This window comes from Eleutherodactylus coqui, chromosome 7, assembly GCF_035609145.1.
Source record: "Eleutherodactylus coqui strain aEleCoq1 chromosome 7, aEleCoq1.hap1, whole genome shotgun sequence".
NCBI classification, from domain to species: Eukaryota; Metazoa; Chordata; class Amphibia; order Anura; family Eleutherodactylidae; genus Eleutherodactylus; species Eleutherodactylus coqui.
This window is the reverse complement of record NC_089843.1, coordinates 180131075-180146384: the sequence shown is the minus strand read 5'-3', so window position 1 is coordinate 180146384 and position 15310 is coordinate 180131075. Positions and strand designations below refer to the sequence as shown.

General features: G+C 43.9%; 1 protein-coding gene across 6 annotated transcripts in view; it reads right to left on the bottom strand.

The window, feature by feature from the left end:
- The window catches only part of ANKRD17 (ankyrin repeat domain 17), a 118905-nt gene that overhangs the window by 21228 nt on the left and 82367 nt on the right, over window positions 1-15310 (bottom strand). For all 6 annotated transcript variants that reach the window (XM_066574051.1, XM_066574052.1, XM_066574053.1 and 3 more), the window contains 5 exons: window positions 14535-14748; window positions 12871-13046; window positions 12462-12624; window positions 11815-11910; window positions 10262-10378 (listed from right to left, as the gene is read on the bottom strand). In XM_066574051.1, coding sequence (XP_066430148.1) covers window positions 10262-10378; window positions 11815-11910; window positions 12462-12624; window positions 12871-13046; window positions 14535-14748 — 766 coding nt within the window. The remainder of the gene's footprint in view (window positions 1-10261; window positions 10379-11814; window positions 11911-12461; window positions 12625-12870; window positions 13047-14534; window positions 14749-15310) is intronic.

Genomic DNA, 15310 nt, shown 5'->3' with positions numbered 1-15310 from the left:
ATCAGTGTAGTGGAGAGGAGTTAGTCATCAGTGTAGTGGAGAGGAGTTAGTCATCAGTGTAGTGGAGAGGAGTTAGTCATCAGTGTAGTGGAGAGGAGTTAGTCATCAGTGTAGTGGAGAGGAGTTAGTCATCAGTGTAGTGGAGAGGAGTTAGTCATCAGTGTAGTGGAGAGGAGTTAGTCATCAGTGTAGTGGAGAGGAGTTAGTCATCAGTGTAGTGGAGAGGAGTTAGTCATCAGTGTAGTGGAGAGGAGTTAGTCATCAGTGTAGTGGAGAGGAGTTAGTCATCAGTGTAGTGGAGAGGAGTTAGTCATCAGTGTAGTGGAGAGGAGTTAGTCATCAGTGTAGTGGAGAGGAGTTAGTCATCAGTGTAGTGGAGAGGAGTTAGTCATCAGTGTAGTGGAGAGGAGTTAGTCATCAGTGTAGTGGAGAGGAGTTAGTCATCAGTGTAGTGGAGAGGAGTTAGTCATCAGTGTAGTGGAGAGGAGTTAGTCATCAGTGTAGTGGAGAGGAGTTAGTCATCAGTGTAGTGGAGAGGAGTTAGTCATCAGTGTAGTGGAGAGGAGTTAGTCATCAGTGTAGTGGAGAGGAGTTAGTCATCAGTGTAGTGGAGAGGAGTTAGTCATCAGTGTAGTGGAGAGGAGTTAGTCATCAGTGTGGTGTAGTGGAGTGAGTGTTAGTGATCAGTGTGGTGTAGTGTAGTGAGTGTAGTGAGTGATTGATCAGGCAGTGTAGTGTAGTGAGTGATTGATCAGGCAGTGTAGTGTAGTGAGTGTAGGGAGTGATTGATCAGGCAGTGTAGTGTAGCAGAGTGGAGTGAGTGATCAGAAGTGCAGTGAGTGAGGGATCTGTAGTGTGTGATCAGAAGTGTAGTGAGTGAGCTGTAGCGTGCGATCAGCAGTGTAGTGCAGCGTGTAGTCAGTGTATCCCTTGGTGTAAAAAAAAAAAAAAGTTCCTGTTGTTCCCATTTCGTTACCTGTCCCGTCACCCGTTATTAGTTAGTGTAGCGTTTAGTTAGTCCGTGTACTGTCAGTGTATTCGTCTGTGTAAAAAAAAAAAAAAAAAAAAAAGTTCCTGTTTCCATTTCGTTACCTGTCCCGTCACCCGTCATTAGTTAGTGTAGCGTGTCGTTAGTCCGTCTAGTGTGTAGTGTGTCGTTAGTCCGTGTTGTGTCAGTGTATTCGTCTGTGTAAAAAAAAAAAAAAGAAAAAAAACCCCCACTTACGTGAATACACCACATAAGTTTCCGCGTTCTTTCCGACCCCCGTCCCGTGGTCACCCCATCCCGCAGTGTCCCATCTAATAAAACTTTTTCCCCGTGTGCCCCATTTTATATAAATATGGCCCGCAGGAGGTACACTTCAGAGGAACTGTATGCAATCATTGCATCAGACTCGGACTCAGGTAGTGGTGATGACGACCCCATTTTTTTGGCATTCTCCGACTCCTCATCCTCATCCTCATCCAGCGAGTCTGAGCTCCCTGCACCCCCGAGAAGGCGTCCAAGGACCGCCACTGACCCCAATGCATCAGATGCTCACTGGAGTACCCCGGAAGATTACAGACCCCAGATCCCTGATTTTATTGGGAACCCAGGGATTCAATTTGACACGGAAGGGCTCAGAGGGAAGGACTTCTTCAAGTTTTTTTTTTTTGAAGAGTTCATTGCCCATATTGTTACCCAGACGAATTTGTACGCCCAGAATTTTATAGAAGAAAATCCCACCTCCAGCTATGCCAGACCCGATAAGTGGACCCCTGTGGATGCACCAGAGATAAAAAAAATTGGGGGGCTTATACTAACCATGGGGCTAATAAAGAAGCCAACAATCAGGGCGTACTGGTCTACCGATATTTTGTACCACACCCCAATGTTCCGCATGGCGATGTCGAGGACGCGCTTTGAGTGTATTTTAAAATTTCTGCACTACAATGACAACCAGCTGTGCCCCCCCAGCGATCACCCCAATTACGATCGGTTGTATAAGATCAGGCCCGTAATAGACCATTTTAACGCCAAGTTTGCCCAGGCGTATGCCCCACAAATAAACATTGCAGTAGACGAGTCCCTGGTACACTTCAAGGGGAGGCTAAAATTCCGCCAGTACCTGCCCAGTAAGCGGGCACGGTATGGTGTGAAGTTGTACAAGCTGTGCGAAAGTACATCAGGGTACACCCACAAGTTCCGCATTTACGAGGGGAAGGACACTAAAATTGAGCCCCCAGAATGCCCCCCCGTGCTGGGAGTAACAGGGAAAATAGTGTGGGAACTGGTGCACCCACTATTAGACCAGGGTTACCATCTGTACCTGGATAACTTTTATACCAGTGTCCCCCTGTTTCAGTGCCTCGCTTCCAGAGGAACAGTGGCATGTGGCACAGTTCGGAAAAATCAAAAAAGCCTCCCTAAGACGCTGCTTGGGCAACTGCTCAGAAGGGGTGAGAGCCGGGCCCAATGCAGCGACAATATATTGTGCGTTAAATATAAGGACAAGAGGGATGTCCTTATGTTGACGACAATACACGGCCACAGCAGTACCCCCTGCCCAGTACGAGGTACCAGTGCAGAGACCCCCAAACCAGACTGCGTCCTCGACTATAATAAGTACATGGGAGGGGTCGATCTATCAGACCAGGTACTGGAGCCCTATAGAGCCATGCGGAAAACACGGGTGTGGTACAAAAAACTGGCCGTGCACCTCGTACAGATGGCACTGTATAATGCCTACGTGCTGTTCCGAGGTGCAGGCCACAGGGGGACATTCCTTGAATTTCAAGAGGAAGTTATCAAGGACCTAATATTTGGGGACCAGGAGGTGGGGGAGAGGCCCAGTACTTCTGGAAGCGAGGCCACAAGAATTGTACCAGGGCAGCATTTTCTCAGTGAAATTCCCTCCACTGCGACGAAGGGAAGGACCCAAAAGAGGTGCAGAGTGTGCTACAAACAGGGGATAAGAAAAGACACCAGATACCAGTGTGAAACGTGCCCCACACAACCCGGCCTCTGTATAAATGAGTGTTTTAAGATCTACCACACGTCCCTGAAATTTTAATTTTTTTATTGCCCTGACGTTTTATCCTGATGTACTTCGCACAGCTTGTACATAAAGCCACATGCTAAGTCCTTCCCTTCTGAGCCCTGCGCCCTAAAAACAGTTTAGATTCACATATGGGGCATTTCCCTGTTGGGTAACATCATGGGTTACGTTTTCTCCTTCTGCCCCTGGTAAAAAATAAAAATCTGGGCCTAAACTGAGCATTATTGGAAAAATGTGAATTTTTCGTTCTCAACTCAAATTGTTAAAAAAAATTCCTCAAATACCTGTGGGTTCAAACCGCTCACTACACCCCTTAAAAAATTCCCTGAGGGGTGTAGTTTCCAAAATGGGGTCAGTTGTTGGGGGTTTCAAATGCACTGGTACCTCAGGGGCACTGCAAACACTACACGGTGTCTGAAAATTATTCCAGCAAAATCTGCATTCAAAAAAAGCGCTCCTTTCTTTCTGAGCCCTGCCATGTGCCCAAACAACAGTTTACATCCACATATGGGGCATTTCCGTGCTCGAGAGTAATTGGGTAATGCATTATGGACTATGTTTTCTCCTTCTGCCCCTGGTAAAAAATAAAAATCTGGGCCTAAACTGAGCATTATTGGAAAAATGTGAATTTTTCGTTCTCAACTCAAATTGTTAAAAAAAATTCCTCAAATACCTGTGGGTTCAAACCGCTCACTACACCCCTTAAAAAATTCCCTGAGGGGTGTAGTTTCCAAAATGGGGTCAGTTGTTGGGGGTTTCAAATGCACTGGTACCTCAGGGGCACTGTAAACACTACATGGGGTCTGAAAATTATTCCAGCAAAACCTGCATTCAAAAAGCCAAGAAGCGCTCCTATCCTTCTGAGTCCTGCCATGTGCCCATACAACAGGCTACGTCCACATATGGGGCATTTCCGTGTTCGAGAGCAACTGGGTAACGCATCATGGGGTACGTTTTTCCTTCTGCCACTGGTGAAAAATTCCAAGTTTTGTTTCTTTGCTAACTCCTACTGTTTTATATAAAAAAAAAAGGTTTTATATTGAAAATCAGTAGAAAAAAGGAACTGTTCTAATTTTTGATGCACTTTCCTTTAATTCCTGTAAAACATCTAAAGGGTTAATAAACTTTCTAAATGCCATTTTGAATACTTTGAAGGGTGCTGATTTTAAAATGGGGCAATTCATGGGGGATTCTGATATACAGGCTCGGTAAAACTATGTCTGAACTGCATTGGTCCTTAAAAAATTTAGATTTTGAAATTTGCTAGTAAATGTGAAAAATTACTGCTAAATTTATATACTTTGTGGAGTCTGCAAAAAGTAAAATAACACTTAAAAAATGATTGCTGTGTAAAGTAGGCCTATGGGAAATGTTAATTAATAACTATGTTGTGGTGTTTGACTTTCTATCTTACAAAGAAAACAATTCAAAGTTTGAAAATTGTGAATTTTTCCAAATTTTCAGTAAATTTGGATTTTTTTTCCTAATAAGGACAAAATTTATTGATGAAATTTTTACACTAACAAAGTACAATATGTCACGAAAAAACAATCTCAGAATCACCTTGATAAGTAAAAGCATTCAAAAGTTATTTGCACAGAAAGTGACAGATGTCAGATTTGAAAAATAAGGCTTGGTCCTTAACCCCTTAGTGACGAAGCCTGTTTGCGCCTTAGTGACGGAGCCAAATTTTGGAAATCTGACATGCGTCGTTCAACGTGGCATAACTCCGTAAAGGCTTTACATATCCAAGTGATTCTGACATTGTTTTTTCGCCACATGTTGTACTTCATTTAGATTGTAAAAAGAGACCGATATAATTTGTGTATATTTATTAAAAGTACCAATATTGGAAAAATTTTGAAAAAATTGTCATTTTTTCACATTTTCAACCGTAATATCTCAAATATGTCCAAACACTGTACAAATTTTTGATAAGATATATATTTCCATCTGTTTACTTTATTCTGAATGCACACTTGAAAAACTTGTGTTTTTTTTAACCATTTAGAGGACGTACAAATTTAACATTACTTTTCAGCATTTTGAGGAGCACTTTGTTTTCCTGCACCAAGCCAAGTTTGCAGAGGCTCATAAGTGTCAGAATAATAGATACACCCACAAATGACCCCATTTTAAAAACTACACCCCTTAGTGTATTCACTGAGGGGTGTCATGAGTATTTTGACCCCACCAGTTCTTTTCAGGAATTAGTTCAATTTAGGGGACAAAAAATAAAATTTCATATTTTTGCAAATATGTCATTTTAAAGACATATTTTTTTCCTATAGAGCCCATGAAAATGAGGATTTACACACCAAAATGGATACCCCCGTTTCTCCCGTGTTCAGAAACATACCCATTGTGGCCCTAATCTTATGTCTGGATGCACAATGGGGCCCAAAATGAAAGGAGTAGTCGGTGTCTTTCAGAACATAAATTTTGCTTGAAGGCGTTTTAGGCCCCATAGCACATTGTAGAGCTCTTGAGTGGCCAAAACCAAAGAGAACCCCCACAAGTGACCCCATTTTGAAAACTAGACCCCTTAACGAATTTATCTAGGGGTGTACTGACCATTTTGACCCCACAGTTTTTGAATGAATTCAAGCCAAGCAAAAGGAAAAAATTGTGATTTTCATTTTTTTGGCAATTCTGTCGTTTTAAAAACTGCTTTTTTGGTACAGCACACACATGAATGAAGACTTGCACCCCAAAGTGGATACCCCTGTTTGTCCCGTGTTCAGAGACATACCCATTGTGGCCCTAATCTTTTGTCTGGATGCACAACGGGGCGCAAAATGAAAGGAGTAGTCGGTGGCTTTCAGAACAGAAATTTAGCATGAAGGTGATTTAGACCCCATTGCACACTTGTAGAGCCCTTGAGCGGCCAAAACGACAGAGAACCCCCACAAATGATCCCATTTTGAAAACTAGACCCTTAACGAATTAATCTAGGGGTGTACTGTGTATTTTTACCCTACAATTTTTGAATAAATCTAAGCAAAGCAGTAGGAAAAAAAATACAATTTTCATTTTTTTGGCAGTTGTATCAATTTAAAAACTGGTTTTTTTGTACAGCACACACAGGAATGAAGACTTTCACCCCAAAATGGATACCCCTGTTTGTCCCGTGTTCAGAACCATACCCCTTGTGGCCTTAATCTACTTAAAGGACGCATGGCTAGGCCTATAATGGAAGGAGCACCCGTTGGATTTTAGGGTACAACGGAATAAATTCCAGGCCCCATTGCCCACTTATAGAGTCATTGAGCGTCCAAAACTATAAAGACCCCCACAAATATCCCCATTTTAAAAACTAGACCCCTTAACGAATTCATCTAGGGGTGTACTGCGTATTTTGACCACACAGTATTTGAATAAATTTCAGCAAAGCAGAAGAAAAAAATTACAATTTTCATTTTTTTGGCAATTTTGTCAATTTAAAAACTTTTTTTTTTGTACAGTTTACATAGGAATGAAGACGTTCACCCCCAAATGGATACCCCCGTTTGTCCCGTGTTCAAAAACATACCCATTGTGGCCCTAATCTACTTACAGGAAACATGGCAAGGCCTGTAATGGAGGGAACACCAGTTGGATTGCAGGGCATAACTGAATAAATTCCAGGCCCCATTGCTCATTTGTACGGAATAAAAATTGACTCCCTAAAATCCCCCCCCCCCCCCCACGCCCTTTTCGGCGTTCCCCAAATCTTAGATAAAGGTAATAATGTGAACTGTGTAGTATTTCCAAAGACGGGTAATTATGGAGGCTGGTTGGGATGGGCACATGGGGCAATAAAACCGGGTATCCCCCCTCCTCTCATGCTTTTTGGGAGTCATTTTTTGACCTCAGCGGCGGGGATGGGGTGTAAAAAGTGGCGCTCTGTGAGTCTCCGTAAGCTTGATGAGGTGCGGCGGTCTCACACAGAAGGCGCTCAACAAGGTGCTCCTGGAACTGCATGAAGGCGGGCGTTCCCGGGGCTTCTTGTAAATTGCGTATTACAGGTAGCGGTCTGAATAACGCCGGGCTCAGGCAGCCGTATGGGGAATCCGCTTGTGGAGGCCCGCAGCGGATCCCGGCTGTGAGCCCGGCTGTGACCCTGCGTACGGCCGCGTAATGTACTGCGCATAACTGCGTACTTACACGGGCGGTCATGCGCAGTACACTTTTTTTTGTTGTTGTTTGTATTTCCCGCACCGTCGCTTAGCGATGACGCAGGTACCCGCAGCCTGTATACAACGTAGTTGCGTATGGGCAGCGGGTATATCCACGACCATGGAGCACAATGGGGTCTATGCTGCGGATATCCGCGGTAAAATAGAACCTGCTGCGTTCTCTTTTCTGCGAGTGGATTACGCAATTCCAACCCGCTAATGTGAGCGGAATTGTGTAATCCAATGCGATTGATCTGCGTATTACCGCTAATCAAACGCATGCGGAATCCGTAATTCCTATCCGGTCATGTGAGACCGGCCAAAGGTAGATCGCTACCATTTTTTCACGTGACTGGGGACCGCTCAACGAGGCCACCCGTCACTGCTCCAGGCTCTCGGTGACCGTTGGTCGCCGAGAGCAAGGAGATATTAAGTTTCCTGGGCTCCCCGACTCCTGCGCATGTGTCCGGTGTTTTGCCAGCGGTCGCATGCGCAGAATACGGGAAAGTTCACGGAAGAAGATTGCGTCGGGGTGTAAATATGGAGACCTCCGGTAAAAATTTTTATCTCCTCTCACCGATCGCATCAGTGAGGGGAGATGAAGCTTCACCTTTTTTTAACTTTTACGTGATCGCCATTATTCTTTGGATAACAGCGAATACGTGATCAGGAACCGCTCACCGCGGCCCTCCGTGAAATCTCCAGGCTCTCGGCTAAGTTTTGTAGCCAGGAGCAGGGAGATTTTAAAAAACCACGGCTTTTGCGCATGCGCCTGCCACATTGGCGACGGGCGCGTGCGCAGAAGCTGGGGTGAGGTCCACGGATAAATCCGCAGGCCTTAGGTACGTCATTTCATCCTCCCTCACGTATATGATCCGTGGGGGGAGATGAAACGCAAGCTTTTTTTAACTTTTTAAAAACTTTTTTTTTACTTTTTGCACTTTTTTTTTCTTACCTTTTACCCCTTTTTTTTTTTTTTTTTTTTACTTTTTGCACTTTTTTTTTTACTTTACATGATCACTGTCATCCATTGGATGACAGTGATCATGTCCCTGGTGACATCCCTCTGCTCTTGGCTACACATGGCAGCCAGGAGCAGAGCAATTTTGAATTTCCCGGGGCTCGAGCCCCTCTGTGCACGCGCCCGATGTCAATCATCGGGCGCGCATGCGCAGACGGGGATTTCGGGTCCCGGGACATCGGGACATCGCAGAGGACCGGGGGTGAGTATCTTCACCTCCCCTCATGGATCCGATCCATGAGGGGAGGTGAAACTTTACTTTTGTTTTACTTTTTAAACTTTTTCGCGATCACCGCTATCGCAATGGATAGCGGTGATCGCGGGCCCGGGGACCGCTCACAGTGGTCCCCGGTAACACCTCCTGGTTCCCGGCTACCTTCAGGAGCCGGGAGCCAGGAGATTTTAAATTTGCCGGGGACACCCGGGCTCTTGCGCGTGCGCGTGACGTCATCGTCAGGCGCGCATGCGCAGAAGGCCGCCGGCGGGTCCGGGAGGACCAGATCTCCGGGGGACACCGCCGACAAGCCGTGTGAGTATTTTCAGCTGCCCTGATGGATCCGATCCATCATAGCAGCTGAATTACTACTTTTTAACACTGTTTTCTTTACTTTTTTGCGATCGGCGCTATTCATTTTATAGCGCCGATCGCAATGCCGGGGGGGACTGCCCGCATCCTGGGATGACAGCTCCATGCTGTCGGCTACCTGCGGGCACCGACAGCATGGAGCTGTCACGTCCTCAGGCCAGTGGGCATCAATCCAAAGAGGATGCATAAAACTACGTCCTCTAGGATTAAGGCCCACTTTCTGAGGACGTAGTTTCCCGATGGGGCCGTCGTTAAGGGGTTAAGCTCAAAATAGGCCATGTCATTAAGGGGTTAAAAGGGTCACTCGTGATTTTTTTTTCTATTCATTAACTAGCCCCCCAGTATATACAAGTCCTTCTCAGGTGGGTCATGTGTTCTCATCGTGAGTTACTTGACTCCGTTCTCTCAAGAGCCATGCTGTGTTGTCAGAATTCCTGCTTGATTAGATTACATGGACTGTACCACACGAGCTCTTCACAGGTGGGTAGGCCAACAAATTCCTACCACACTTACGGATGATTATTAGAGGATTGCTTCGGTTATAATAAAAGGAGAGCAATAACTACATTGTCCTCCCAGAAGACAGGGACAGTACAGACTGTAGCTGGTCATGTAATGCTGTGTTGATGCATCATGGGATTACTAGCACAGCACAAAAAAAAAAATTATCTAAAATCATCAAGACTGTGCTTGATGAATAATCAGATAGGATACTACACTACAAGGAAATGACTGCAATATACATAGGAGAGGTTCAGAATGTGACAATCTGGCAAGATGCGCAGTGACCGAAAGGCAAATAAAAAAAACTCAGTGTTTGATGGAGCAATTTAAGCTGCTAACAAGTAATTAAACTGCTGCAAAAACTGCATAAAAATGCTTTATTTTAACCAAGCCAAGATATAGGAAGAAACTCCTTTTCACTTCCAGCTGCTTTAAATCCACTTCTCACATTGGCTAGTAAAGATTGGATTTTTCTTGTGGCAATTTTTCAAGCAGAGTTCAACACAAATCACTTTGTGAAATTGCTCCAAAAGAGCACCCTTCATTTGGAAACCCCCCAAAACACACACACAATTTGAGGTTATAGTGGAAGTTTGAATAATAGATGGGGGTCTTGGCACCTGTACCTCAACTATTGCTAAAGGTGCTAAACTGAGCTCTATTGCCAATCATTCCCCCATCAGCTCCACACGGATCTGCTCAGCGTGAAGGGAGTGGTTGATGGATCCATACAAAATATGGGAACTCGTTTGGCTCTCAGGGAGGAAAGCCGAGCAGCAACAAAGGGCACAGTGTTCAGCTGCCCCTTTATTAGATCAATCAGTGGGGGTCTCTGCACCCAGTCACTCATTGATCAAATTGAGTGAACAGTTGTTTTTATTTGATTAGCATTTTAAATGAAATGTTTTAAGCTTCAAGGTTCTTGTACCTGCTAATTTATAGCATAAAAGGTTACCTTCTCTAGATCCAGCTCCTCCAAGAGGATACTTGCATTCTTATTGGCTTCAGCAGCTTGCCTGTCTTTGGCTTGTACAATGGATTCCATACAAAGGTGGCACTTCTTTAACATCTCCTAAAATCACATTATATGCAAGACTGATTGGCCATCAAGAAACACAATAGCATCTTATGAAACAAACACTGCTCTAAAAATGTAAATTCCCAAGCAATCAGATTGAATTTTCCAAAACAGCATTATGAATAAAAAAAATAAATAAAAATTTGTAGCTCTGGGCAATACTAACGTAGTAGGTTAGGCTGAATGAAGACAATGTCCATCCAGTTCAGCCTGTTTCAACCCCTTCCTTGTTGGTCCAGAGGAAGGCAATTCCTCCCTGACTCCATAATGGAAGCCAGAGTAATCCCTGGATCAACATCTGAAATCATCAACCCCGCTGGTCACCTAATGTTTATATCCTGGAATTTCCTTCCGCTCTAGAAAGACATCTAGTTCCCTCTTAAACTCCACTATGGATTTTGCCATTATCATGTCCTCAGGCAGAGAGTTCCACAGTCTCACTGCTTTTACAGTAAAGAACCCCTTTCTATGTTGATGATGAAACCTGCTTTCTTCTAGACGTAGCGGATGCCCTCGTGTTACCGTTGCAGTCCTGGGTATAAACAGATCGTGGTAGAGATCTTTGTATTGTCCCCTCATGTATTTATACATAGTTATTTGATCGCCTCTTAGCAGTCTTTTTTTACAGGGTAAATAATCCCAATTTTGATAGCCTCTCTGGGTATTCCAGTCCTCTCATTCCATTTATTAACTTGGTCTCCCTTTTTTGAATCCCATCAAGCGCCGCAACATCTTTTCTGAGCACTGGTGTCCAGAACTGTACACAGTATTCCATGTGGTGCCTGACAACTGACATTTTCTTGAAACAGCAGAACACTTGTAATGTCACTAGTTAGATGAAGTTTGTGGACCTAAAATTTAACCTCAAATACAACTAACGCACATTGAGTGCTTACACTTTGTCTTCTTGGGAGGTTAAGGGCTCCTGTTCACAGGCGTAGCGATACACCGCGGCAGATCACCGCGGGGGAGAGCTGATGGCTCTCTGCGCTGAGCCTATCTGACAGATAGGCTAACCACGGAGAATCGCGACAATTAACAGCATGCTGCGATTTAAATCCCGTGAGCGGAAAATCACTATGATTCTCCACTTGTGGACAGGGGGGCTGCGCTGTCCATAGTAAGTCTATGGAAAGCATTCACTGCGTTCCACGCGGCCAGTGTAAATTCGCCCGTGGACAGGAGGCCTTAGGCAAGTCCGTCTAGAATAACTGGTGTACATCTCCATAGCTGGTAAGGTTGTAGCTAGTAGAATTCAACAGCATTGTTATAACCTTTACATACACTTCAAGTCAATATCAGATATGAATGTGTTACAAGAAAGATTAAGGTGTTAATAGAAGTTGCCACATTCAACTAAAAAGAAGTACATTTCGGTATGGCATAAGAATACGTATGGGTTTATACTACATATGCTAAGACTACTTTACCTTATCTGTAATGGTTGCAATGTATCTCATGCACTCAGAATCTGATGGGAACTGGTTTACTTCTTTCACAAGGTAACGCACCACTTTAACATGACCCTGAAATTGAAAACAGAACCACACTATAATGCTGAATTGTATAAAACATACATGAGTATCAGTAGGGAAAAGTCAACACTTGAAAAAGGGTTTTAACACTACAATGAAAATTCTGCCAGCAGCTGTCCCAACAGGAAATGGGGGAGAGAAACAAAAACCAACCATGCTCCACTCCTTGGCCCCCTTCTTGGACACAGCCTCCGTTTGTGGCTTTCTGCTGTACAACCCGGTGAAACTCGTTTACAGCCCATAGGGTCACCACCCGAACTTCCGACATAAGCATTTACATCCTGAGCACCACGATTCCACGAGTTTGGGACTGTGACGCTGCGGCCTCTAATCTGCTGCAGCCGTCACCTGACTTCCGCCGGGCCGTAGACCATGAAGCCAGTGCAGCAGAAGCCACTGAGCTGAGTCCAGGGGGGTGGGTGCAGAGAAGTGAAGAGTACCCTCTCTAATTGTCAATTGGACCCAGATGCCGGCAGAATATTCATTGTAGTGATAAACCGCCTTTAAAATAAAATCACTGGTTTAAAAGAAAAAAAAATTACCTTTCTAAAAGCTGCCATTAGTGGGGTTATTTTTCTATTATCTGCTGCATCAACATCTGCTCCCGCTTGAACAAGCAGCTGTACAACATCCAAGTGACCGCCATTTGCCGCTAGCCAAAGTGGAGTATTCCCCTTCTTGTTCCGCACATCAATGTGAGCTCCCCTGGAAAAAGTAAGCTGTTCAACAAATACTGCCTTACATACTAGATCCTTCTTCAAGCAAGAGTCCCTTAACGTAAAGGACAGCAGAAAGAACAAGGATGGTCAGGTAATACGTCTGAACACACACAAGGTCTCTAATTATTAAATGTCTAATATCTTATCTTTTATAAAACTTTATCTAAATACTGCACAAACGACTTGAGAATACTAAATGAATACAGTGAGAAAAAAAGGTTTCTGGATGTACCTGCTAATAAGCAGCTCACAAAACTTGTAATGGCCCTTGTCTGCAGCAATGGTTAAAGCTGTATCCCTTGAAGATGGTACAGGGGGAGCATTAACATCTGCACCTTTGTCAAGAAGAACCCGTCCTACTTCTGCATAACCACCAGATGCGGCTTCCATTAATGGTGTTAGGCCGGTCTGTAAGAGAAAGATGGCAGCAGACAAGTCAGTCACTTAGATATTTCATAGTTATCAATCACTACCAGAATCCGTTCCTGAGAGATTATTGTTCAATGCTTTATCATAGTTCTATTTAAGACATTTGTGAAGACTAATAGTCAAGTTGCCCTCATCTATACTATTAAAACAAACATTCTGCATTATCCATAGAAAGTAGATAAAATAAATATGCACATCAGCTGACTCCTGATAAAACATGAATGGCCATCATCACGTTTATGGACCAATTACTCATAGGATGTGGAATAGTACCAAGATCAGTCAAGCACTACTTTTGTCAAAAGTTAGGGACAATGGTTTCCAGGGGGGAAAAAGATGGTAGACGTTGCTGGGGGTTTTACCCCTATTTTTACGTAGTCCCAGTAGTCATATTAGACAAGGAAGGGCACAGTATAAGTATTGCTGAGCTGCTTTTCCCATCTGACTTTAACACACTAATCTGGCACAGGACGGAAGCAGCACGTCATTTGAGAAAATACTTGTCAAGGACATGCTGCTTTACAGTCAGCACTGTGGAACTAACGTTATTAGACAGGGTGTCACTACAAGGAAATAAAGCCAAAGTACAACAGCTGGCTAAGTGGCAAAATGCACTTCTATAGCTAAAATTTGCTGTGCAGTTAAATATATGATCTACTGTTCCCAGTAAGCAGTCATTACAGCCTGGGGGATGCTGACGATGTAGTTCTTCACTGTGATTGCTCACAAGTCATCCAAAAGACGTCAGCCCGTGATCTCTACTTCAACTTGCATATCCCAAGAAACATCGATGTAAGAGGATGCACTACATATTTTTCAGGAAAGTACAAATACAGCACTTTTGAAGAGTATTTTTAACAGAGGAGAACGCAATTTGCAATAATTTAAATACAAAGACCACCTACAGACAGCCGAGTCGGATCCCGCTGCGAGAATTCTTTCAGTGGGATGCGGACCCATGCCCCTGCACAGCCCTGCGGCTTACCCACGCCCGGCTCCCCCTCTCTGAGCTGTGTGCCGGCTGCCGGCCCATGCGCTGAGAGGAGCGGACCCGTCACCACTGACATTTCTATGCGGGTCTCTGCGAGGCCTGCACAGAAATAGAACATGCCGCGATTTGTTTTCCGCGTGTGATTTTATACGGACAAATCACGGCCGTCTGCCTATTGCGCTATCTAATGCAATCCTATGGCAGCAGGAATGGGCAGAAATTCTGCAAAAAATCCCGCAGCAGGATTTCCGCCTGTGTGCGGGGGGCCAAAAAAATCTCACTATTTATGCATTCCTATAACGTCTGACAATGTTTGCTTGTATAAAAGAATTCTAAACATTTTCTCAAATGAAGGAAAATGAAGGAAAAAAGCAATTGGCACAGTTGGTTCCACATAAACGAAACCTACAAACGCCACTCCTTTTGCAACCTGCATTAGATAAATGCACAGTAATTACTCCTTTTCTGCCGCTCACCTTTGCTCGATGCTCTACGTTAGCTTTCCTGTCAAGCAACAAGCTAACCACTTCAGTTCTTCCTTGGAAGCAGGCCAAAGTAAGTGCTGTATTTCGATTTGTTTCTATCTGTGCGTTGATGTCTGAACCCATATCCAAGAGCAACTTAACCGCAGCAGTGTGCCCGTTCATGGCGGCCAACATCAAGGGAGATATTCCCAACTTGCTACCAGTTCTGGAAAAGAAACATATCACGTGGCCGAGTTTATTTTGGGATTAAACTTGAATAGCAGATCATCTTCCTACAAATGTGCAATTTCTTTGCAGTCAAGTATGAATGACACCATGCGCATCCTGATAAATAGTGTAAAATGGAGGAGAAAGGAATATATTGTATGTGAGCCCTTTACAATAAATTGGATTAGACCCATTTCCGCCTCTGCACTGGGAAAATAAACATTAATACAAACAAAACTGCAGCAAAATTAAAGGACTCTGTAATAAACCTAAAAAGCAGCAAAAACTAAACTTGGGGCAGGACACACACCAATCATAAATCTACAAGAGAGCTTTTATGGCATTCACAAGATGAAAACCATTCCAGACTCAACCACTAGAGAACATTCATTGCCATCCATAGGATCAGCACAGGTTTCTTCGTACACTAAAAAAAGCCCTTTGGCAACGGGTACATGGAAACGCTTTAAATTTCAATACATTTATTCAGATCTGTCAAAACACACCATTGTCAGTTTTGCACCAATCCGAATAAATTCAATTTGATAAAGGGGCCGTCC